This window comes from Natator depressus, chromosome 3, assembly GCF_965152275.1.
Source record: "Natator depressus isolate rNatDep1 chromosome 3, rNatDep2.hap1, whole genome shotgun sequence".
NCBI lineage: Eukaryota > Metazoa > Chordata > Testudines > Cheloniidae > Natator > Natator depressus.
Window position 1 is genome coordinate 147,525,676 of NC_134236.1, and position 24,968 is coordinate 147,550,643.

A 24,968-nucleotide genomic window follows, 5' to 3' on the forward strand; every position below is an offset into this window, starting at 1 on the left:
GAGAGGGAATGGCTGAGCTGTGCTGTGCTGAAGAAATGTATGGAAGGGCCAGGGTTGAGGTCTGAGGCAATCAAGGGCAAGAAGTAGCCCTGAGGAAAGACTGAATCAAACAGTTGAGCTTGGAGCAGATGGCTGTTTCATTGGTTAGAGCTTCAGGGCTGGAGCCTGTGGTAGGAGGGCTCCTCTATGTCTTAGAGTGCTGTCTTAGGATGGTGTCCTGAGACCCCTGTAGTTAATGGAGAAGGTCACGGTCTCACACATCCTGGAGGAAGGATGAAGCTCTCTGTGGTGCCTTGGACTGAGGGGTGAACCTTAGACTTGTGATTTTTTTCAGGGACTTTTTTGCCTTTTTTGGGGGGAGACTTTTAGTTGGGCTGGTGGACTACCCTACCCTGTTAGAAAAGAGAAACTAAGGCACAGAAGAGGGGGAAACTGAGACAGTGGCTGAACCTGATGTTGGAGGGGTTAAAAAAAAATCTTACACCACTTTTTTTTAAATCTTGTTAGATCATAAACTCTTTGATATTGTCTCCCTATGTAATCTGCAGGCATTGGCCTGCTAAACCCAGGGTTGTGAGCTCAATCCTTGAGGGGGCCATTTAGGGATATGGGGCAAAAATCGGTGGGATGATTTAATTGGGGATTGCTCCTGCTTTGAGCAGGGGGTTGGACTAGATGACCTCTTGAGGTTCCTTCCAACCCTGATATTCTATGAATGGAAGGAGGAGGAGGAGGAGGAGGAGGTGGTGGTGGTGGTGGTTGGGGGGCGGTGGAAGGAGGGTGTGGCTCGCTGGGGGAAGCAGTGAGCTGTGTTGGGTGACAGGGGCAGGCACCGACTGCTCTTATGGAAGAAACCAAAGGGATGTATGTGGATGGGGTGATCTAGAACAAAATAACCCCCGCTACAGAGTTATTTCCTCTTCCCACCCCGCCGTGGTTGTTTCCGCCAATCAGAAGGTCTTTTACAGTCAGGTCAATGAGTCACCGCCCTGAAACGCAGCCGGAGAACCAATCGGAATGGGTGCTCGAGCAACCAATCAGACGGCGCCTTACAAACAGCCAATCGGAAGGGCAGTGGCATTGTTGTTGTCCTGTCACAGGGGGTTGCGCCGTGGAGCAGCTCGCCCAGCCCGTTGCTGCTGAGTGAGAGTCTTGGGGAGGCCCGCGGCCCGCGCCCCTTCTTCTCGGTCGCGCCGCCGCCGCAGCGGGCGGGGCGATGCAGCCTCCAGGCCCCCAGCAGCCGCCCCTCTATGCGCCCAACAACGGGGACTTCACCTTTGTCTCCTCGGCCGAGGCGGAAGGTGAGAGCGGGGCTGGGCAGGTTCGCGGCTCCCGGCCCGGGAGTGGCCGAGCGGGCGGCCCGGGGGCGCCTCTGCCTTTGGCAGAGGAGGTGGCCCCTGCCCCGCTAAGTTTGTGGGTGTCGGGGGCGTCTCTCCGTCTAGGCGCTTGAGGTGGGTGGGAATAAAGCGTAACAACCTCCCTGCGAAATCCCAGCTACGGCCCCGGCCTGCGGCTCCGTCTGCGTGGCACAGGCACCTGCCTGTGGGGCGGGTCTCCTTCCCCGGCCGCGGTGCTAGCCAGGCCTGCGCCGCGCCGTGACATATCCGTGAGTGTGGCGGCTGGGTCCCCCCCGCATGCCTGGGTTTGCTGCTTGGGCGGTGCCTCGGAGAGTCGTCCACGGAGCGCCTTGTGCTGTGGGTAGCTCGGGGACCCAGTTTCCAAGGCTCAGTAACTCGGCGCTGAGCAGGAGGTAGCTGAAAGCGAGTATAGTGCGGGGTGTGCGGCCAGCACACTATGTTATAGTGTGGCGAATAGGCTAACACATTATAGCCACTCACACAGTAGTATCAAAATGTGCATCGGGAGAATGCTGTCTTAACATTTCAAAGTATGCACTTGTGTTTAGTAAAGCAGTATTATGCCACCTGTAGTTCGACTAGCAGCTGCAGTCTTCCCCCACACAAGCAATTGTCTACCCTAGGACTATGAATTATCATTGCATGTGTATAAACACAAACTGGTGGCTCTGAGAACATGTGTATTCAGGACTTACATACAGCCCATCCTGAAAGTAGAACCAGCATGGAAATCTACTAGAAAACTGAAGACTAAAGGGAGCGTGCTTATTCATTTATTCATGAGCATAAACTGTGGTGAGTCAAGTGTAAAAGTAGAATTAGGCAGGCCAAAAAAGAATTTGAAGAGCAACTAGAAAAAGACTAAAAAACTAGCAGCAAAAAATTATTTTAAATACATCAGAAACAGAAAGCCTGCCAAACAATCCATAGCACCACTGGATGAGTGAGGTGCTAAAGGAGCACTCAAGGAAGACAAGGCCATTGTGGCGAATACTCCAGAGGGAATTCTGTGCCACTGCACAAGTGCAGAATTAATGTCCTCTGCAGATTTTCGTCCCCACCCCCACTCCCCCAAAGAATAATTGATTCTGATGGGGAGGCGAAGGGAAGCCATGAGAGGAGTGTAATGCACCCCTTCCAGGCAGCGGTCACAAGCAGGCACATCTGTTCATGCATCAGGAGCAGACAGGGGAGATGTAAATCACTGCCAGGGGACTGCCCGTGTGTGTATGCAAGACTCTGTCCCTCTTGCTTGCTATTGCGGTGTGCCCAGCACAGAGGGGCAGGACACTGGGATGTTTCTGGGGCAGGCATGGGGTGGGTCAAGCTCTTGCGCTGTGTCAGCGTTGGGTGCAGCCTTGCCACCAAGTCCATGGCCAGGGAAGGTGAGGGGGACTGCAGGATGATTTCCCCCACCTCTGTGCAACCAATGGCCTGTGCATCCCACTACTGTGCTGGAGCCTATACTCCCAATGCCTTTCTAATCTAGGGCACCTGGGAATCAGCCAGGGGACATTAATTGGCATTGCTTTATTTCTTGGTTTCTATTATTAGATCTCACTGTTTTGATTCCTTCCTCCTGTGTGCAATTCTTGCATGTCTCCAGAGTGAATACTTGCTGATTGCATGACTCCCTTTCTCCTCCAGGAAAGCTTCCCCGCTCCCTTCTGATTTTGAGATGGACACCAAGATGAGCCTGCTTACATTCTTGCCCTACCTTGTGCTAAGGATCAAATACACCTTCCTCTAATGTGGTGATTCACTGACCATTCATTTAGGAAAACATATCTGCTTTACTGTAAACATACTCAGTATTTTTCTTTCTCTTTTAAGAACTTGTTTAAATTAGCCAGTCTGAGCAGAAATGTAATTCTAAAATGCACTGTTTTGCACCATTTAAAAATCAGGAGCCATGGGGAGTATTTTTCTTAATTTTTTTTATTTATATATAAATTTAATATTTTTTTTAAAAAACTGATTTTATACAAGGTCTCATTATTTAGCTTGCTGAGTATAAAAGCTCCAGTGTATGCCTCTTATTTTGACATTCATGGCCTGTTTTGAATGTGCAGCCCGTTCCTAATGCATCCTTTTACATATAAATCTTCTCTGAACTATATTGCCAGTGTTTCTGACTTCTCTATGCAGAAATGCGTAGCTTATGCTAACATAAAATGTTTCTGAACTATTTCAACAATGTCTTTTTCAGTGAGTGCCAAGGAGCCACTATTTGTTCCTGGAAGCCTTAATCCATATGTACAGTACACTGATATTGCAAACTCTGGTTGAGAGACTAACAGTAGCTCTACCTATATGTGTTTAGGAAATGCTGAATAGTTGTTGTGAGGTTATTTTCTGTATTGTAGTTTAAATTAATTATTACTTATTCCTTACTATGCATAATAATACAGAACTTCATCTGCCAAACATTTCCTGAATCTTTTTTGTTGTCTGTAGTGTTACAGACACATCTGCTGATAGGTATGTTGAAATAAATTACCAAAATAATTTAAACTGGCACGATTATATTGTTGTTTTGACAAATGAAATATGCAGAATTTTAAAATTGTGCGCAGAATTTTTAATTTTTGGCGCAGAATTCCCCCAGGAGTGTGAGAGGCTAAATGAAGTCTTTGCATCTATCTTAGTTGCAGAGGATGTGAAGGAGATTCTCACACTGGAGTCATTCTCTCAAATCTGTCACCTGAAAAGACTGTCCCTGATTGAGGTATCAATAGAGGAGTTTGGAACAAATTGATAAATTAAACAGTAAGAATCCAGTGGATCAGATGATATTCACCCAAGAGTTCTGAAGGAACTCTTATATGAAATTGCAGAACTACTAACTGTGGTATGTAACCAGCATTTAAATTAGCTTCTGTACCAGATGACTGAAGGATAACTGATGTGATGCCAGTTTTTAAAAAAAGACATCAGAGGCAATTACAGGCCTGTAACCCTAACTGCCAGACCAGGCAAATCGGTTGAAACTATAGTAAAGAACAGATTTATCGAACATGTAGATGAACACAACTTGTTGGGGAAGAGTTGACACAGCTTTTGTAAAGGGAAAGCATGCCTCACCAATCTGTTAGCGCTCACTGAGGGAGTCAACAAACATGAACACAGGTGACTGTGCACAAGAGTGTACTTGGACTTCAAAAAAACTCTTTGACAAGGTTCCTCACTAAAGGCTCTTAAGCAAAGTAAGCAGTCATGGGATAAGAGTGAAGATCCTCTCGTGGATCAGTAACTGGTTAAAAGACAGGAAACAAAGGATAGGAATAAATGATCATTTTTCAGAATGGACAGAAGTAAATAGCGGTGTCCAAGGATCTATACTGGGACCATTGCTGTTCTACATATTCAGAAATGATTTGGAAAAGGGGGTAAAACAGTGAAGTGGCAGATTTTGAAGATGATACAAAATTACTCAAGATAGTTAAGTCCAAAGCAGACTGTGAAGAGTTACAAAGGGATCTCATAAATGGCAGATGAAATTCAAAGTTGATAAATTCAAAGTAATGCACATTGGCAAACATCATCCCAACTGTATACAAAATGATGGGGTCTAAAATTAGCTGTTACTACTCAAGAAAGAGATCTTGGAGTCTTTGTGGATGGTTCTCTGAAAATACCTGCTCAATGTGCAGTGGCAGTCAAAAAAACAAGTTAACAATGTTCGGAAGCATTAGGAAAGGGATAGATAATAAGACAGTAAATATACTTCTGCTGTATAAATCCATGGTACACCCACATCTCGAATACTGCATGCAGTTCTACTCACCCCAACTCAAAAAAGATCTATTTGAAATGGAAATAGTTCAGAGAAGGGCAATAAAAATGATTTAAGGATATGGAACAGTTTCCATCTGAGGAGAGACTAAAAAGAGATGATGTGGGGGGCTTAGGACAGAGGTCCATAAAATCATGAATGGTGTGGAGAAAGTGAATGAGGGAGTGCTATTAACCCCTTCACATGACACACGAACCAGGGGTCGCCCAATGAAATAAATAGGCGGCAGTTGTTTTTTTTTTTTTTAAAAGGAAGTACTACTTCACACAATGCACAATCAACCTGTGGAACTTGTTGCTGGGAGATGTTGTGGAAAGCCAAAAGTATACTGGGTTCAGAAAAGAATTAGGTGAGTTCATGGAAGATAAATCCATCAATGGCTATTAACCAGTATGATCAGGGACAAAGCCTCATGCTCTGGGTGTCCCTAAGAATTTGATTTCCAGATGCTGGGACTAGACAATGGAGGATGGATCACTTGATGATTTCCCTGTTCTGTTCATTCCCTTTAAACCATTTGGTATTGATCACCCTTGGAAGACACAATACTGGGCTGCGTGGACCATTGGTCTGATCCAATATGGCCATTCTTAATCTCTAACTAAAAGAACCTGCAGGATTACAAAAAGCTGTGTATGTGTTTTCTTTTTTGTGTGTCAGTATTAGTATAACTAAGAAGCAAAAGTTTAAACAGGATTACACAACATGAGAAGTTTCAAAACCTGCATCATGTCCACACCACCACTTCCATTGGTGGAGCCAACTTTGTATAGATAAGTTGGTTACAAATTTTCCCCAATGTAGATGTATTGTCACTGGCAAAAATTGCTGTCTGATGTAAAGATTATGCTTTTTTCCCACTCCTTTATTTGTCTATCTTCCTTGTCTCTGACTTCTTATGTATTTTGGAGGACTCCTCTTCTGATTGGGCAAAGGATACAAGAACTACATTGTTCTCCCATCCGTCGTATTGCTGCTTCAAGACATGGGGAGAGAAGATTCTGCCTTGAAAGCCAGCTTTCAAGTTGACTGCAAAAGAGCTCAGTACCACTTGCACAGGATGCTTTGCCTCAGTGACATCAGGAACCTTTTAACCAGCACCACAAACACAAGTTTTTGAAAGGTTCCATAGCATCATACCATTGTTGGAGGCAGACTGGTGACTTTTGATTCCCTGTGGCCCCATGTCCTTTCTAACACTCTGAACATGGTTCAGTGGGACTACACGGTCAGGCATGTAGGATTCATGATGAACTATTCAAAGTCACAGCTTGTCAGTAACAGACAACTGATATAAAGTAGTCCTACTAAATATGATTTGACTGTAAGTCTTTCAGCCCTAAGACAGGAGCCAAGATCTTACCAGTCTGGTAGAAATGTTAAGCAGGTGACTGCTTGCTATGCTATACAAATGTTGGGTTTGATGGCAATAACTATATTCATAATAACAAATACACCTCTCCATGAGACTAACTTTGTAGATAATGATATCCTACTGGAACCCAACATCTGTATGCAATACAAGAGCGCTTATAGTAACGGATTCAGAGATTCAAAGGTCAGAAGGGGCCAGTGTGATCATCTAGTCTGACTTCTGGTGTACTACAGGCCATAGAACTTCCCCAAAATAAGTCCTGGAGCATAACTGTCAGAAAAACATACAAACTCAATTTAAAAATTGCCAATGATGGGTGAGGACAATCTCTGAGGTGCTCTCCAGGTGCCAGTCCAGAGACAACTTTCAGTTATAAAGTTCCAAATGCCTCTCCCGTTCTTTTTCTCCTTCAGAAATGATACTGAATAGGAGGCCTTGCTTGCACTTGCACCCCTCTACTGCTCAAGCTGATGCTGTCAAGAGCTAGGGGAGTTCTGTCAGACTAGTTCTAAATTGCTGAAAACTGAGAATAAAAGTCCTGCACAGGTGATTGTGATATCTTGCTCAGGTTACCCAGAACTATGACCCACAGTGTTACTGCTCCACCTCAGTAAGAGAGAGCTTAGCAGTAGCAAAACTCTGTCAATTTTCTGTGAGCATACCAGCTTGTCTGCCTTGCCAGCAACCTTCAAGACTCTGCTAGTCCACACTTTGCCTTGCAGGTGACAGTCAGTGAACCCCAGTTCTCAGGTTCCCTAGAGATGTCTTTCTGCTGCATCTAGACCCTCTGACTGGACCCTGAGAGAAGGTATTAAGTTTGCTGCCTCCAAAGAGACAACACACACTAGCCTTTTAATACACAACATTGAGATGGTTTTGTAATAAAACAAGAATAAGTTTATTAACAAAGAATATAGGGTTATGTGATTTCAAGTCAGTGAAAGAGATAGGAAAGGTTAGAAATGAAACAAAACACACTTCCTAGTGACTAAAATTAACTTCTGCAAGTTATTTCTGTCTAAATAGGTTTCTCATCTATAGTCAGTTCCCAAAGACTTCAGCCTCTTTGGTTGAAGGATCCACCTTTCTCAGATTGCAGGAGCTCTGAGCCCTTTTGCCCGCCTAGTGATGGATGCCAAAATGGCATTCTGTTTCTGCTTGTATTTTCCAAAGTCTGTTGTGTGTGATGCCAGAGCCAGGAAGGCTTTGTGGTGGAGCAGGCTTCATTCCCTGTTGTGATAGTTAAGTGGTCTCCCTTCCTCCCCCACTTGTTTTGCTTGAAGACTGTGTGTACTGTATAAGTAGGTGTACTTTTCTTTGTCTTCTGAGATATTACCTGGCTCAGTTTACATTAGAAACATAGGAAGACAAGTGAAACAACATTCCTTTTCCTAGGATAGGCTGTGCTTATGGTCGAAAACACTTTCTAAGAACATATTTCCAAGCACACACACACACACACACATACATACATCACATCATAATAATGACCAGCATGTCGTCAGTTTGCATATGGTACCTAACATGGCACCTTTTAGATACAGATTATAACAACAGTGGGTTGGGGCAATAAGTGTGTCAGGTGTGACTGAGTTGTGGTATGGTGTGTCCTCTGCTAGCTAGCATTAGGGGGGGCTTCCTGGCTCACAGTGATATTGCCAGAAACAAAATTACAATCAGTAATTTCCTTTTGTAATTTAAAAATGGCTGAACAGCAGATACAGGGAAAACTTAAGTTCCAAGAGTGAATCATTTAGCTAACTGAGTTTAAGGCAGAATTCTAAATTGGTCTTAACACTGGATGTTAAGTGAAAACTTTATGCATACAAACAGAATAGACTAAGTTGTTATACCATCATTATAGGTTGCATCCTGACTTTTTAAAAACTTAGTTGTATTTGCATAGTTTCTTACTCTATCATTCACATAAAAATATAACGACAATAGATATTGTCAATCTTAAAAAATCCCTAGATACTATGTCTACACCCAGGTTTGCTGTCAATTATATGGTTCATAGACACTTTTCCTACCTTTCCTGCTCCCCACCCCCTTTCTTTTGCTGTGTGAAAGGCCCACACGCACAGAGAATGACTTTTCCTCTTGCATTGGCAGGGCAAGATTCTTAAAGACTGGAGGTGCTTCCAGGTTCCATATGTAAATATTTGTAGAAATGCCACTGTGATCTATCTATACTCTGTGCCAACTATGCTTACTGCTGTAAAGCTCTCAAAAAGAAGAGTTTCTATACAAAAGATGTCACAATCTGACAAAAGGAGGGGAAAGACACCTGGGAATAGAAATACTTCAAATTGTTTTTGTTTTGTTTTAAACAACTGCAATGCCCAGGAGTAGAATCTAAACCAAATCAAGAAGTGCCTTTCAGATAGACTTGACTGCTGAGAGATTGGTTTCTTGGTGAACAAGTGTGTATATAGAGAGAATTTCATGGGGAGGGGATGGTATGGACAAGGCAGGAAGGTGGGAGCAGGAAAATGGAGGCAAATGGGGGGAGTTTCATTAAAGAAAACCTGTGAAACAAAGGGGTTGAAGCCAACAAAATGAGATCAGAGTTCTTGCTTGCAATGTTCTACACCAGTCTACTCAGCACAAGCTTTCTACAAAAGTTGTGCTTTTTCTAGTAACAAATAGTGACTGAGACTCTGTTCTTGGAAATTGATACTTCTCCACAGTGTATTCTCATTAACTTTTTAACACAAACTGTAGCCTAGAATAGCATCCCCTCTTTTGTGACCTTTCTCTCCCATAATTTCCTACTTCTTCCCTGCCTTTGTTCTGTTTTCAGTTACTACTCTGCTACTCTGTCATTCTGTTTGTGTGTACCTCATTGCAAACTAAGTGAAACATGCCAATACATTTTAGTTTGTCTTTTGTGGCATGTATGCATAAACAGACGGAAAGCTTCCTTGCTTTGCTCCTTTTTTGTTTCTTTTAGTGTGGTGGCAGGACTAGATCATTCTATGTCAGAGAAGTCTGAGAGTCTCTCCTCACGATAGCTCTGAATAAATAAAAGCAGGGCCTATGGAGTTCTGGTAGTTTTCTTTTTTAAAATGTCTGTGTAAAATCCAGGTGACAAATTGAAATGTGTCTACGAAAGGTTTTCCTGCTGTAACCAGTCACGCATACAAGGGGAAAATGGGGTGGAATAGAAAGGTGCTGGAATGCAAATAGGTTGCATTTAGTGCACTTGAAGTACTAAGCAAATTGCTACTATTGTGGTATATGATAACAATGTCATTTAACTAACATCCATAATATAACACAAAGTAAGTCCAAAACTGTCAAACCATAATGTCTACAGTTAGACATTTAAATGAATGGGGTAACTTTAGACACTGAAGTTGGACAGTTTTGGCCCTAAAGCAATAATTGATATATCTTTATCAACATTTTCTGTCTATATAAAATATTTTATCACTTTCAAATTATTCATCTCTTATAGTGTACAATTTTATTCCATAACTTTGAATATTTCTCAGTATTAACCTGTGTAGGGTAGACCTACTGGAATACAGAAAAAATAGGAGTAGCAGTTCAAACTGGCTTTTGTGAAGGTATAAACCTGTTTTTCTCTCCTTTTTGTTCCAAGATCTTAGTGGCTCTATAGCATCTCCAGATGTTAAGCTAAATCTTGGAGGAGGAGGAGGAGGAGGAGGAGGAGAGTTCATCAAAGAATCTACTGCAACAACATTCTTGAGACAGAGAGGATATGGCTGGCTTCTGGAAGTAGAAGATGATGACCCAGAAGATAACAAGCCACTCCTGTATGTCACAGTTGCTCTTTGATATCTATCTTCATTTTTCTGGTTAATAACTTTTTTTGTTTGTTTTCTTGAAGATTGGCGAGCAGTAAGTCTTTTTGCTGTGACTAGGATTCCACAGTGATAAATGGCTTAACTTTAAGTCTGTCGTTGTATTTGTAACATTGTACATCATTACCTTTATTCAGATTTTTTTTTTTTTTTTTTTGTATTGTGGGGAAGAAGCTAAAACATGTTGCTTGCCTTGCTTTAGGGGAAGGTGGAAAGGATGAGGTAAAACTTGAGTATAATTGGCCTTTGCTCATATAGAGTACCACAAAAGGTTGTTTTCTCACTGCTTCTTTTAAACTTTTGTTCTTTTAATGATTAACAAAAAATCAAATCTTAGGCTTGGTCTACACTACAGAGTTAGGACGACGTAAGCTGCCTTATGTTGACGTATGTCAGCGTCTACACTACAGCCTTGCTCCCGCTGATGTTAAGTGCCCTACTACACTGACATCATAACTCTACCTCCACAAAAGGCGTAGGGCTTATGTCAGTGTAGTTAGGCGACACTGTCCCTGTAGATTCTGCATTACTTACATCAGCTGTTGGCTACAATTCTTGTCAATTTCATGGCTCCCTGTTGGAGCCATGAAATTGACAAGAAAGGCTGTTAGGTTCCCTGCTGTGAACTCTGCGCCAGGCTTACAGCTTGGGCTGTCATCCCTGGGTGGGTGTGGGGCTCCAGCTAGAACCCAGCTCCCCTGCAGGCTCCTGGCTACCTGCTTCCAGCGGGCTACTGCCTGGGGTCCCACTCTGAGCCCAGGTACGGGTATCGAGAGCTTGGGCTCCCAGCTACCCCTGGGGCTCCCAGAGCTGTCAGAGTGCAGCTGCTCTGAGCAGAGACAGTAGCAGTGTGAAATTGCCAAGAATGTCTGTTTCACTGCTGGTAGGCTCTGTGCTGTGAAATGGAGCCCACGTGAGACTCACAGCTGGGGCTTTCACCCTGGGGCAGATTGGGGGCTCCAGCTGTGAGCCCTGTGTGGCTATCTGTGCCCCTCACTCAGCTGTCAGTGCCCCACGATGCCCCACTTCAGTCGATGGAAGTGATCCTGACGAGGACATGCTTATCGGCAGGAGGACGGTAGTGTGGACATCAACAGCCAATTGAATTACTGCAGTGGCTATAGGATGACCTAAATTAAGTTGACCTAATTTTGTAGTGTAGACAAGCCCTTAGATTGTGTCTTTTCTATCCTCCTCTGTTGTGCTGCCATTAAGCTGAGTTTGTTTAGCACTGTTAAACAATCAACAACACTGACTTACAAAAAGTTCAAGTGAACAGTAGCAGTTACTATCTGAAATAAAGGTATTGCAAATAGTGGTGGTCATCATCACAGTCTTGAAGTAAGTGGACAAAGATTTGGATTTAATTAGATTATATTTAATTGGGTTATAATCCTCTGATATAAACTGACTTCATCAGGACTTTTAAATGCTAGAGGAAAAAAATTCCTGCACTGTAGTCTTGTATACTAGGATTTTTCACTGAAACTCAGTTTTAAAAGTATTATAAATGAAGCACAGCTCTTTTCCCACATCCTTTCATTTTACGTTGAAGGCACGCAATCTGTTTAAAGCCAAAAATTACCATAATGCTGATTAAACCCATGTTTCCCCCTGTGTAAAGAGGTATGGTTGGGCTTTGTGATCTAATGGATAGTGCACTTTGAAGCAGGTGATCTGGGTTCTATTCCTAGTTCTACCACTAATTTGCTGTGTGGCCTTGGCAAGACGCGTAATCTCTGTCCTGCAGTTTCCTCTCTGCAAAATAAGGATAATACTTGCCATTTTTTGTAAAGCACTTGGAGATCCTCAAACAGAAAGTACTGGGAGACAACAGATATTTCTGGAGATATTAAAACTCAATCTGCATCTCCTAGTATATTGTAACTGAGCATCATGGGACACAAATCAGGCAATAACTTATTCTAATCATATTTAGTAGCTCTGTAGTGATTTTCATCTGTAGAACTCCAAATCCTTTACAAAGGAGGCTAGTATCATTACCCTCATTTTATAGAGGTGGAAGTTGAGGCACAGCGTGGAGAGGGATATGCCCAAGATCACCTAGCAAATCAGTGGCAGAGCTGGGAATTGAACCCAGATCTGTGCTTTCTAATATCATGGTCCTGATTCTGTACTTTCAGACCTGTGCTAAGATGGGCAGCTGCAGGAAGTCTCTTGAAGCTCCTTACTTCAGAGCCGCCTAGTTCCAACTGCACAGGGGCAGCCCTAACTTACACTACAGTCCATCAGCAACCTTACACCAATAGAGGATCAGATAAAGCAGAGTTCTGCTTTGCCTCACCCCCTCTGTCATATCTGTGCTCTGCCCCTGGAATGCCCCCTCCTTTCCCTTATGCCATGGTTGAGGGGAGCAGCAGAACTAAACTCTGCCAGATCTATACCAATGGAGAGTTCTGCAGAGGGCAACTCTTCACTGGCCATCCCTGTCTGTTTTAAGGCTAATTTGTGGCCTTGAAGTGGGGGTGGGAAGTTGGAGAGTAGCAAGATCTGCTGATAGAACATCTTTTATTGATTTGATAAGCCCTTAGTTATTGCTGTTTACTCACACGGGAAACCAGCCAGTTGAACTATTGGCATAAACTGGCCTGGGGGAAACTACCCAGTTGAAGCAACTGACATCTTTCCTTTAATTAAAAGACCATCAGCTTCAGCTTGTTGGTATGCTTTTTTAAAATACTTTGAGGATTAATTAATCCTACGCTTTTGTTCCCTGTTGGGAGCATGTATTATCTTTAGTTGCATTACAAATAAATGTAATGTGTGTATGTGGTTGCATATTTCCATGTATATAATCTTTAAAATAGCATGACAATAAAAAAAACCTTGACAGATGAATATGGCATACATGTGCCTAGATGTTGGAGGACAGAAGCTTTACTTTAATTCAGACTGTAGGGTATTTTACCCTTCTTTTGTGTTCCCAACCACAGTATTTATTTCAGTATAGTTAATGATGAAATTGCATTAATGTTGAATAAGGTTGTTAGAAATTTAACAAGCATTTCTTGAAGAAATATTTAAACGGTAAAAATCATTTTTATCTCACTAGGATGTTGAGATTTAATTTTATGCTGCTGGTATATTTGGAAGTATTCCACGTCTTGTGTCTCACTGCATCTGAAAGCATGGTGATAATGAACAAACTACAGACTCTCACTGCTTAATTAACCTGCTCTCACAGATGAATTATTCTCTTTACACAAACTGTTCCAGTACCAAAATATGTAGTAAAGCTTTTGTTTTACAATTGTAGGGAGGAACTGGACATTGATCTGAAGGATATTTACTACAAAATTCGATGTGTGTTGATGCCTATGCCATCTCTTGGGTTTAATAGACAGGTAGTGAGAGACAACCCTGATTTTTGGGGCCCTCTGGCAGTTGTCCTCTTCTTCTCAATGGTTTCATTATATGGACAGTTCAAGGTAGGTATAAACCTTTTATCTAAAGAGAACTTTAAACTAAATATTGGGACTTGAATGCTAAACAGTCTGTCATATTTATAGAGACGAAGAAAGCCTCTTCTCCCTTTGCCGTTAGTATAGTGAGAAGAATGGAACATCTAGTTCCAAATATATTTATTTCATGGGTTAGTCTTTCTGTATATTAAAAAAACTTGTAATACTATACTAAACGTTCCTTGTAGTACATCGCTAAGGTTAATTAGAATAAAAATGTCAGGTTCTTGTCTCTGAAATGGAAATGAAGGAAGCGTGGGTTTTCTGGAGGCTTGTAATGATATGTAATCTGTCAGATTCTCAGCTGTATACTAACTGGGATGACTAAAAACATAAAACCTACACAATAGGTATATTTCATTATAGTGCTAAAGCAAAAGATGGCACCTTTACAATGCTGGTTCATCTATGTTAAATAAAATGTAAACTGTGACTGAAATTGAGGGCCCCTTAGGGATCAGTGATGAAAGTTAATGTCACTTAAATTTCTGTAGTTGGTGCACAATCATAGAGTAGAATGTCTGCACTATGTTTTTCTGTATGAACACATTCCCTCCTCTGAAATCTTCTCCCATCTTTAATTTAGTTCTCAAATACAATTTACATTGATTGTACTATTAACTTCGTAATATTTCAGTTCCCCCTACCACTGTCCTCTTTTTTGCATTGCACAGTGAAAAAGGTAGTTGGCTTTCCTACATGCTTCACAAAAAAGTTTGGGACAGGAAACCATTAGAAGACTCCCCCTCGCCCGGCCACATTACCCAGGCACATACTCTTGCAAACATCTTTAGTAAGGATATCTCTTCTAGAGAGGGGAAAAATTAGCTCTGTGTCCAGACATATTAGTAATAAGTTATGTTAACTAAGAATTCTAATTCAAAAGTGGCGTATTCAGTTGGCAGTTAGATACTTGCTGGTTGAACCTTCTACGTTATAGTCATACTAGTAGATTATTTTTCAGATCATTTTAAACTGGTTTTGTTACCAGAAAACCTTTGCGTAAAGATCTTGAATTTATTGTGGTTACAAATAACGCCACAACTTCTGTCTGGTACCTTTTTTGTCCTCTCAGATATCTTTTCCTTCTCTTCCTCCCACCCCCATAATTGAATAACTTCTGTCTCCTTAATACCTCTGTCTCTTGTCACTTGACTTCTCCTATGATTCCTTGAGAACTCAGGGAATGCAGCTTTTGATTGGCCAGCAAGAATTATAGCATAGAGATGCTTGGCCTTTCTTCCACTTTTCCAGTATTGCCCAAGCAGAACATCCCTCGTAGTGCTTCTAATCACTGCCACCTTTAAAAAGTGACAGAACTTAGATATGAATCTAGGTCTTCTCTTGGTAGCACCTAAGTGAGACCCTCTGCAACCTCCACTTATAATAATGAGTAAACACCTTTAGCTCTGTCTTTAAATATAGCAATAAGTAAGGCTGTGTTTTAGTCACGGGTATTTTTAATAAAGGACATGGACCGGTCACGGACAGGAAACAAAAATTCACAGCCCATGACCTGTCCATGACTTGTACTATATACCCGTAACTAAAACTTGGGTACTCGGGGGCGGGGGGCGGCTCAGGAGCCCCCACGGGTGCTAAGGAGCTGGGGGATTTGGCATGACTGGCAGGCTCCTTACCTGGCTCCACATGGCTCCCCAGAAATGGTGACGTCCCTCGGCTCCTAAGTGGAGGTGCGGCCAGGAGGGCTCCATGTGCTGTCCCCACCCTGAACGTCCACTCCATTGGCTCCCATTGGCTGCGGTTCCTGACCAATGGGAGCTTTGGAGGCGCTGCCTGCGGTTGGAGGCAGTGCAGAGAGCTGCTTGGCCACGCCTCTGCCTAGGAGCTGAGAGAGATACATGTTGCCATTTCTGTGGAACCCCCCCCCCCCCCCCCCCCGGGGAAGTGCTGCCCAGAGCCCTCACCCCCCTTCTGAACTCCCAACTCCTTGCCTTAGCCCAGAGCCCCCTCCCACACCAAAACTCCTGCTGCTGCTGGGGGGGAGCACAGTGGCCCGAGACTGCCCCAGCTGTGGCAGCCGCACCAGCCACTGAAGAAGACATGGAGGTCACAGAAAGTCATAGAATCCGTGATGTCCGTGACCTCTGTGACAGACTTGCAGTCTGAGCAATAAGCCATACCAGGATGTGTGGTATTATAGAATGCTATTAGTTAAGGTAATTAATTTTGAGATATGAGCCTGAAAGGGAGTTCCTTCAACCTCCGTAAGGTGTGCACTAAAAGCTGACTAACACTCACTCTTGAATGGCTTATTTCTATGAGTATAGTTGACTAATTTTATATGAGACACATTAATGTGATTTGTTCTTTTGGATGGGAGAAAGGTGCAGGGAAAGAAAGAAAGGTATGCAGTGTTTCTTTCCCTAGTGAAACAATGGTTTTATGATGTGTTCTTTTTAAAATTATTAGAGAATTTAACTGAAGAGACAAAATCTACAGAGACACTAGCTTCATGCTCTTTTCACCTTCCCTTTTTATTTTTACAGTGCATATGAAACCTTAAATCAGTACCCAGTTTAGGTTTGTAGCCTAAACTTGAGTTTTAAATGCAACCACACTTTGAAGCTCAAAGGCTGTCCTAGGTGTGTGGGTTCCCACTGTAGAAGTGCTGTTTTCAAAGGGAAAGCAATATTTTTCCTTATTCTGCTTAGCAGCTGCCCTCCAGATATCAGCTGGGCTGTGATTTAATTTAAGTGTAGGCTAGGGACCTGAATTGTGTGATAATTTAAGCCAGTTTCATATTCATATTAAGAACTGAGGAGAGGAGGAAACCTGAGAGGAAGACTACAGCCTAAACTAGAAGTACTATTGAGGTGCAGAAAGAGTTAGATCTCTGTTCTTTTGATTTTGTAGTTTTAAGGGTGACACACAGTATTCTGCCATCCCTAGATACAATCTTAATCAACCAAGAAAGAAGATACAAGCTGAACATTGATTTTTCTTTGTTTTTTGTTACGTTAAGCCAACTGGTCAATGTTGTCTGGGCATGCTTTTCATTGGGTCTGAAGAGAGAGTGGTTTCCTTTTGTGTTTCAAAGTAGAATGAAAACAAACATGATTTAGCCAGACTGCTTTTAATTCCAAAATTTTTACTGACACCTTCCTGTTGTGATAATAAAACCACACTACGGGTAAAATACTGGTTTTACCATATTTTCTTATTAAGCATTCCAAACACACAGCAAACTTGTCATCTGAATTTTATTTCTAAATTCCATTGTAATACTGAATAATACAAGGTTTGCTGCAGTTTACTTTCTTATTAAACCAAAATGAATTCTGAATTATAATGAAAATTGATTGATAAGAATTAATTGTTCTCTCTCTCTTAAGGTGGTTTCTTGGATTATAACTATATGGATATTTGGATCCTTGACAATTTTTTTATTGGCCAGAGTTCTTGGAGGAGAAGTAAGTAGCAATGTGGAAGTGTGATTGATATATAAAATATTCAGAAATGACTTGGTTTTTTGGGTGCCCAACTTGCAGCACTTTAAAGTCACCTAGTTACTTTTTCAAAAATCTTGACCTCCCATATTTAGACATGAATTATAGCACAGTGCGGAACACACTCATGTCTGTTGAAATTGAGATTCAAGGTAAATTCTTAGAGTTAGTCAGATCTAGTCAGATAGGTGCTAGGTAGTGAACAGGTTTTAATTAAAAATAAGAACGTATCCAAATCTTCGCCTTAAATTCTAACACATTCATTTGTTCATGTAACTGGATTTAGAAAACAAAACAAAACCCTTGGTCAATTTCACATACAGTTATTTAAACTGCACATTTACTTACAACCTGGCCAGAACCAGAAATATATAAAAAACACTACTAGACGTCTAGAGCATCCTTACTACAATTTTCACTGCTAAATGAACTTCTATCATTAATTAAGGCATCCCAGTGGGAGAGTTATTTTTGTGTGGCAGTTAATTGCAGATATTCTGACTTAATGACCACTGTTGAGTTGATTTGTTAATTTGAAATCTGATAGTGTATTTCATACATACCATGCTAATTTCTAAATGCTGCAGTAATTATGTAATACTTATTTGAAATGCGTTACTCTATCATTACCAGTAAAGAGCCTTGGCATTAAAAAGACTGGAAATAACCAATTGTATAATTTGCATAAATATATTACCCTGTAAATTTACATTTAATGATAGTAATATTAAAAATTCACTTTGCACATTTTAATAACTTTAATTCTGAGCCACAAGACAGATGCATGTACTCAGCACTACACTTACTAGAATAGCTACTAATTCCATCATGACAAAATATAAGTGTTTTCTCTGTTGACAAAACTTACGAGCTAGATGGAAGAAATTGTTTTATTCTTTACGGATTGATTTATAATTTTTAGGTTGCATATGGGCAAGTTCTTGGTGTGATAGGATATTCTCTACTTCCACTCATTGTAATAGCACCTGTCCTGTTGGTGGCTGGATCATTTGAAGTTGTATCTACACTAATAAAAGTGAGTTCATTAATGTTTGTTTGTCACTATGCTTCAAAATATTATGTTGCCCTGAACAAAGTAATAATTTTAGTAACTTGTGATAAAATTTTAAAAGTACTGCTTGAATTCTTGTGACCCTCTTGTCCAGAAACAGAGGTCAGGCAGTCGCTTTGTCTTCCCCATAATTCAATATATGATATGTTTAGTTATTGGAACGTGAATAGTAACATCAGTCATTTCAGAGACCTCCTGGTAGTAGAAGTAGTAATCTCAAAACACTTCTACAAAGAAGGTAAGTATTGTTAGCCATTAAACAGATGGAAAACTGAGGCGGAGTGCCAAAACTGACCAGCCCAAAGTCAACTGCCAGTAGAGCTGGACAAAATTTTTCAAACAAAACTTTTTTTAGCAACAAAATGCAGATTTGGTAACACTGAAATGTTTCACAAATTTGTGTTGGTTTTGCCAAATTTGTGTCCAAAAAATTTCAGGAAAAGTAGAAATGTTTCTTTTTGACACCTCTGAAATGAAACTAGGGCTGTCAATCACTGTTAATTCAAGCGGTTAACATAAAATACATTAACTAGGTTAAAAAAAAGGTACAATGAATTGCAGTTTTTATCACATTGTAAAACAATAATAGAATACCAATTTTGAAATGTATTATAAATATTTTGGATGTTTTTCTATCATTTCAAATATATTGATTTAAATTACAACAGAATAGAAAGTGTACTGTGCTCACTTTATATTATTATTATTTTTGTTACAAATATTTGCACTGTAAAAAAGATAAACAAATAGTATTTTTCAATTCACCTCATACATGCTGCAATCTCTTTATTGTGAAAGTGCAACTTACAAATGTAGATTTTTATTTTTACATAACTGCACTCAAAAACAAAACAATGTAAAATTTTAGAGCCCACAAGTCCATTCGGTCAGTCCTACTCCTTGTTCAGCCAATCGCTCAGATAAACATTGTTTACATTTGCAGGAGATAGCGCTGTCTGCTTCTTATTTACAGTGTCACTTGCAAGTGAAAACAGGTGTTTGCATGGCATCATTGTAGCCAGTTTTGGTATTTATGTGCCAGATGCGCTAAACATTGTATGCCCCTTCGTGCTTTGACCACCATTCCAGAGAACATGCTTCCTTGCTAAATTTAAATTGATATGCTATTATTGTTTAACAGTGTGATTAAAACTGTGATTAATCGTGACTATTTTTTTATCTCACAATTAATTGCGATTTTTAAAAAATCATTTGACAGCCCTAAATGAAACAACATTTTGATTTTTCAATTTAAAATGGCTTTTCAAACTTTTTTTTTTTTTTAAATGTAAACACTCAAAACTGAAACAAAACATTTTTTCAACTTTTGAGTTTGCTGAACAGTTCCAAAAAGTTTAGGGTTTTTTTTTTTTTCTTTTTTTTTGGTTCGCACCAAAACAATTTTTCTTTTTTGAATTGCCGGTGAACCAAAAAAATCTTTTATTTGCTCAGCTTTACCTACCAGGCCTGTGGCAGTAGAGAACTTTAATGAACTGTACTAGTATGGCAAAAGTTTCCTGAAGATATGTCTACCCTGCAATTAAAAATGTGTGGCTGACCCATGCCAGTTGACTCAGGCCACTCCACATGGCTCCCGAAGCAGCGGCACGGCCCCGCTCCGGTGTTCCAGCCAGGGAGCAGGGTCAGAGGCCGCTCCTCGAAGCAGCAACATGGCGTTGCTCCGGCTCCTATGCAGAGGGGCAGCCAGGGGGCTCCGCTCTGCACACTGCCCCTGCCTCAAGCACTGCCCCCGCAGCTCTCATTGGCCGGGAACTGCCGCCAATGGGAGCTGCAGGGGCAGCGCCTGCAGACGGGGTAGTGCGCAGAGTCACCTGGCTGCGGCTCCATGTAGGAGGAGACATGGCTGCTGCTTCCGGGAGCTGCTTGAGGTAAGTGCTGCCTGGAACCTGCACTCCTGAGCCTCTCCCCATGCCCCAACCCCCTGCCCCAGCCCTGATCCCCCTCCCACTCTCTGAACCCCTCGGTCCCAGCCCAGAGCATCCTCCTATACCCCAAACTCCTCATCCCCAGCCCCACCCCAGAGCCTGCACCCCCAGCCAGAGCCTGCATCCCATCCCACACCCCACTCCCCTGCTCCAGCCCAGAGCCCCATCCCGCACCCTGAACTCCTCACTTCTGCCCACACCCCCAACAAGAGCCCTTACCCCCTCCCGCATCCCCAACCCCAATTTTGTGAGCATTCATGGCCTGCCATACAATTTCTATTCCCAGATGTGGCCCTCGGGCCAAAATGTTTGCCCACCCCTGCTGTAGGCAATCATGTATATTTTGCTGTTACCTCTGAGATGTTAATATCTACAGAATTTTTTTTTAAATATTCTTTTTATGTTTATGGCTAAGGGAAGCTGTTGCTTCCTGTTGTTGAAAAAAATTGGTTAGTATGTTCCAGAGTCCTTGAGGTAGGAGAATGCTCAGTAAAGTGACTAAAGTCACCAGCCAACAGGTCCTTGACAAGGCCAAATTTTTTTAGTTTTTCTGATGATTTGCTTTGGAGGTACAAGACCCAAGAGTAAGAATCTTGCAAGATGACATTCAGAGAAGCAGAATTACAGGTAATAATCATGAAAAAAGCTCAAGTTGAAGAGGACTAAAACAGAATGAAGAGTTGTTAGAGTGCTCCCCTGGAATAAAGGTTTATACTATCCGAATATGTACCCTTACTGTTTGCTGTATTGTAACTATAGACTTTTAAATTCAAAGGAGTGCACTTGCAGATGCTTGATGCCACATAATGACCTTCATTGTAACGTGCTTTGAGATTTGTTGGGGAAAGCCAATACATAGGAGCTGGAGATTATTAGTGTGAATACATGTAGGTAAAATCACTCAGATATCCATGAATGAAAATACTTCGAGACCAACATGGTGCATATCTCTCTGAACGCAAAAAAAAAAACAAAAAAAAAACACCCCACCATACTATGTGTTCTCAATATAACACTCAGGAAAAAATGAAAGGTTTCTTTCCTAGTGACGTTCAAGAAAAGTTCTGATTTTTTGTATTAGTCTTTGGACAGATTTTCTTGTACTGTCAGCTAACATTATACCTTTTTTCTTTTTAAGCTGTTTGGAGTCTTTTGGGCTGCATACAGTGCTGCTTCATTACTAGTTGGAGAAGAATTTAAGACTAAGAAGCCCCTTCTGATTTATCCAATCTTTTTATTATACATCTACTTCTTGTCCTTATACACTGGGGTGTGACCTGAAGTGTTGGATGTGGCCAGAAACAATATTTTATTCACATGCAGACTGGTAAAACATAAGATTAAGGAGGCTGGAGAAAATAGGAGTGACTGTTTTGTATCCAGTTGTTGAAAGGTTTTAAGACCTAAACACACACGTGTGTATATTATTTAATTAAGCAATTATAGCTATGTGGATTTGTATCAGAGTTCTAGGTTTAAGATTCTTTAGATTTTCATGAACTAAATATAAGAACTTTGTGTTTTATAAGATTGTGTAGCAAAAATACAGCTTGATACCTGTGCCATAAGCACCAGGACCAGATTACTATATTACATTGAATGGGAATATGAAAAAATATTGGTAACGGTCTCAAAGTGCAATTTTTATTTTCAGTTAAATACAGCTGGCTTTTTTGGCACAGCAAATTCTGTATATATTTATGAAACAGTTGTGATGGCTCACAGAATAGGCTCTATAATTGAGACATGAAGATATTAGTATGTTTTATGTTAGAGCCCCAGATTTCTTTTATTTGGCTTTTGAGATTTTATAAATTCTAATTTACTTTGGGAAGAAAAGTGTACATGTGTATTTTGTATCTCTTGCTTGTGTGTAGCATATATACTCCTTGTTTAAGGATGTACATTGGGTCTTCAACACTTGAAGACCCAAACATTTGAATTAAGAGTTGCATTTATATCTCTGCCAAATGGAGCAAGACATACACTATGTGACATTAATTCATTAAATGGTTTATTTGCAGAATCAAATTTATTTTATATTTAACAAGTTCTGAACTTGAAGTCACACAAAAACAACTTTCAACTGCAGCATTGGAATAAGGTGTGGGGGAATGAAGATAATGTATCAAATTTGTGACCTTGAGCAATGTTTTAAAATGACAAAATAAACAGAATACTTCTCTAACCTTGTATCTGTTTTGTAACACCTTGTTCTGTATTGCTTTTAATGGTATGTAATTTAACCAGTCAGGAGTGTTTTTCTAATATACTGTTCATCTTTTGCAAAATGAAGTATTAAAATTCTTAAAAGCCTTATTCTGCCTCCATTGAGTAAGGAAGGCAGAATTAGGAATTTAGCAACAAATTTTCACACTAATTTTGACTATCAAATTAGGTAATAATGTGATAACATATTAAATACTTCCTGGGTATACTATATAAATTGTTTATGTAATGGTCCATGTTGATGATGATAATGGAAATTATGGAAAGAAAAAAATTTATTGAAGGTAACTTAGCATGATATTTACTTTATTGAAGTAAAGTTGTTTGCTATCTTTAGTAGGTAACATTTGGAAATAGGTTTTGACTGACTTGCAAAAAATTTTTTTTGCACACTTTTGTCTCTTAAAAATAATAGTACAACCAGAGATCCTTACTGCAAATAAAAAAAATCTATCAACCATTACAAGGTGATATGAGGAGCTGCCTGTGCTCTGTAGTAGTCAAACTACTGTGATTTTAGCTTCAATTCTGCAATATCTGTAATAAAACTATCCATATAACTTTAATTATTAATTGTATGTAATTTATAATAGTAATTATTAAAATTTAAAGTTAAATTCTCAGCCTCCAAAAGAAACTTTAGTTTCTATAAATTGTTTCACTGCATGGGTACCTGGTAGTTTTAAATTAAACTACTTAAAGTTGGTGCTGGACAAATGTTGTGATAGCAAATCCCAGCTATGCTAAGTCTCACAGTACTGTAAACATAAAAATAACTTTGGTATCATCAACTTTTAAACTAATCAGCGGAAGTTTTGGTTGAATAAGAACTGCACGATGTTGTTCTAAACAAATAGTATGGTTTCTAAAAATAGATTACATATCTACAGCTTAGTGAACCTTAACCTATATTAGTGTATTTTACCAATTACAGTACCTTGTTGCATAATAATCTATAGTAAATGAAATTCATATCCCAGCATGTTTTGAAAGTATTTGTACTGTTTTAAAATAGTATACGCATTAGCAGTGAAGCTCTATCAGATGTGATTCTGGAAGTCAGGATAATGTGCTTCCCATCTTTATCATTTTATGGCTATATTATAGTGGTTAACGAGAAGATCCAATTAGTATTTTAAACTTTAAAGAAACCAAGTCAGTGTGAATGAATGTAGTTAACTGCATCATAAACACTAGGGATTAACACACTTAAAGGTTGGTAGGTATTTAATGAGTTTGTACCATTTCTTGTCTGCCCTTTCCAAGTTGTGTTGTAGACAACTTCATAACATATTCATGGATCTGCAATGACAATATGAACTTGGGTACTTTCTGAGACAGTTTAAAATCACTCTTTCTACACACCCAGCTTCCTTTTCATATGGGACTATGATGACATTTCTTTAAAAATCTTAGTTTCTTTTGTGCTAATATTCTCTTAAAACTATAGTTGCTGTTTTAACAGTGCCCTTCAAACTAGAGGGGTGTGTGTGTGTGTGTATAATATCCAGTGTATATATGCATATAACATAGCAAGTCTTTTATAGACAACTGCAGAATTGCACCTTTTAAAGTCAATATATTTAGTTTCACCTTTTGCATATGCTATTCAAAGAAACATACTTAAACAGTTCTCAAATGGTTCCAATAGTTTTTTATAACTTCGCATTGAATTAACTCATATTGTTAGACCAGGTATGTATGTAAATACAGCATAAGATGTATTTTATAAAGATTTTGAATTAAACTTGTTTACAGAATGTATAAAGCTTATTTATTTTCACTGAATCAAAACACATACATCCACATTCCTATATATGTAATCAGTTTCATGTTCTAAAATTGTAAATAAATTTTTTAGGATAATGAAGTATACAAACTTCTGTTTCATACTTGAAAATGTAATGCAGATTTCCTGTCATTAGTGCAACTTCTAAGCTGAAGCAACTACTTTCCAGCTAAGCTTATTTCCAAAGGCATGGATGCAACAGTATGGGACTTGCATGTGCACAGTGAAAATTGTGTTCTGAAAAACTTGTGTGCATAGTGAACAGGCATGTACAAAGAAGTATTTTCCTACCTTTTCTCTAAGTTCTATTTTAAAATTACACACCTGAATTTTTTCATACTCCACTGAAATAATGAGAGATTGCCTAAAAGTTACTATCAGTTGGCCCTTAAAGCACACTTTTCTGGCTTCTCTTTTCACTGTCCTGCATCCAGTCTTCATACTACATCTAGCCCTGGTCTACACTGGGGGAGGGATCGATCTAAGTTACACAACTTCAACTACGTTATTCACGTAGCTGAAGTCGATGTACTTAGATCGACTTACTGTGGTGTCTCCACCGCGGTGAGTCGACCGCTGCTGCTCCCCCGTCGACTCTGCCTCTGCCTGGAGTACAGG

General features: G+C 40.3%; 1 protein-coding gene across 1 annotated transcript; it reads left to right on the forward strand.

Annotated features, from left to right (window-relative positions):
• The first annotated feature begins 1,045 nt into the window (after positions 1-1,045).
• YIPF4 (Yip1 domain family member 4) lies at positions 1,046-24,292 on the forward strand. The gene is made up of 6 exons (XM_074949012.1): positions 1,046-1,301; positions 10,140-10,314; positions 13,640-13,811; positions 17,201-17,278; positions 18,237-18,350; positions 21,471-24,292. The coding sequence occupies exons 1-6, from the start codon at positions 1,217-1,219 to the stop codon at positions 21,606-21,608; spliced, it is 762 nt and encodes a 253-aa protein (XP_074805113.1). The 5' UTR covers positions 1,046-1,216; the 3' UTR covers positions 21,609-24,292.
• Positions 24,293-24,968: the final 676 nt, after the last annotated feature.

Coding starts and splice junctions, on each gene's coding strand:
- YIPF4 (XM_074949012.1), top strand. CDS start 1,217: ATGCAGCCTCCAGGCCCCCAGCAGCCGCCCCTCTATGCGCCCAACAAC. Junction 17,279..18,236: donor CCAGAGTTCTTGGAGGAGAA/GTAAGTAGCAAT, acceptor TATAATTTTTAG/GTTGCATATGGGCAAGTTCT. Junction 18,351..21,470: donor TTGTATCTACACTAATAAAA/GTGAGTTCATTA, acceptor TTTCTTTTTAAG/CTGTTTGGAGTCTTTTGGGC.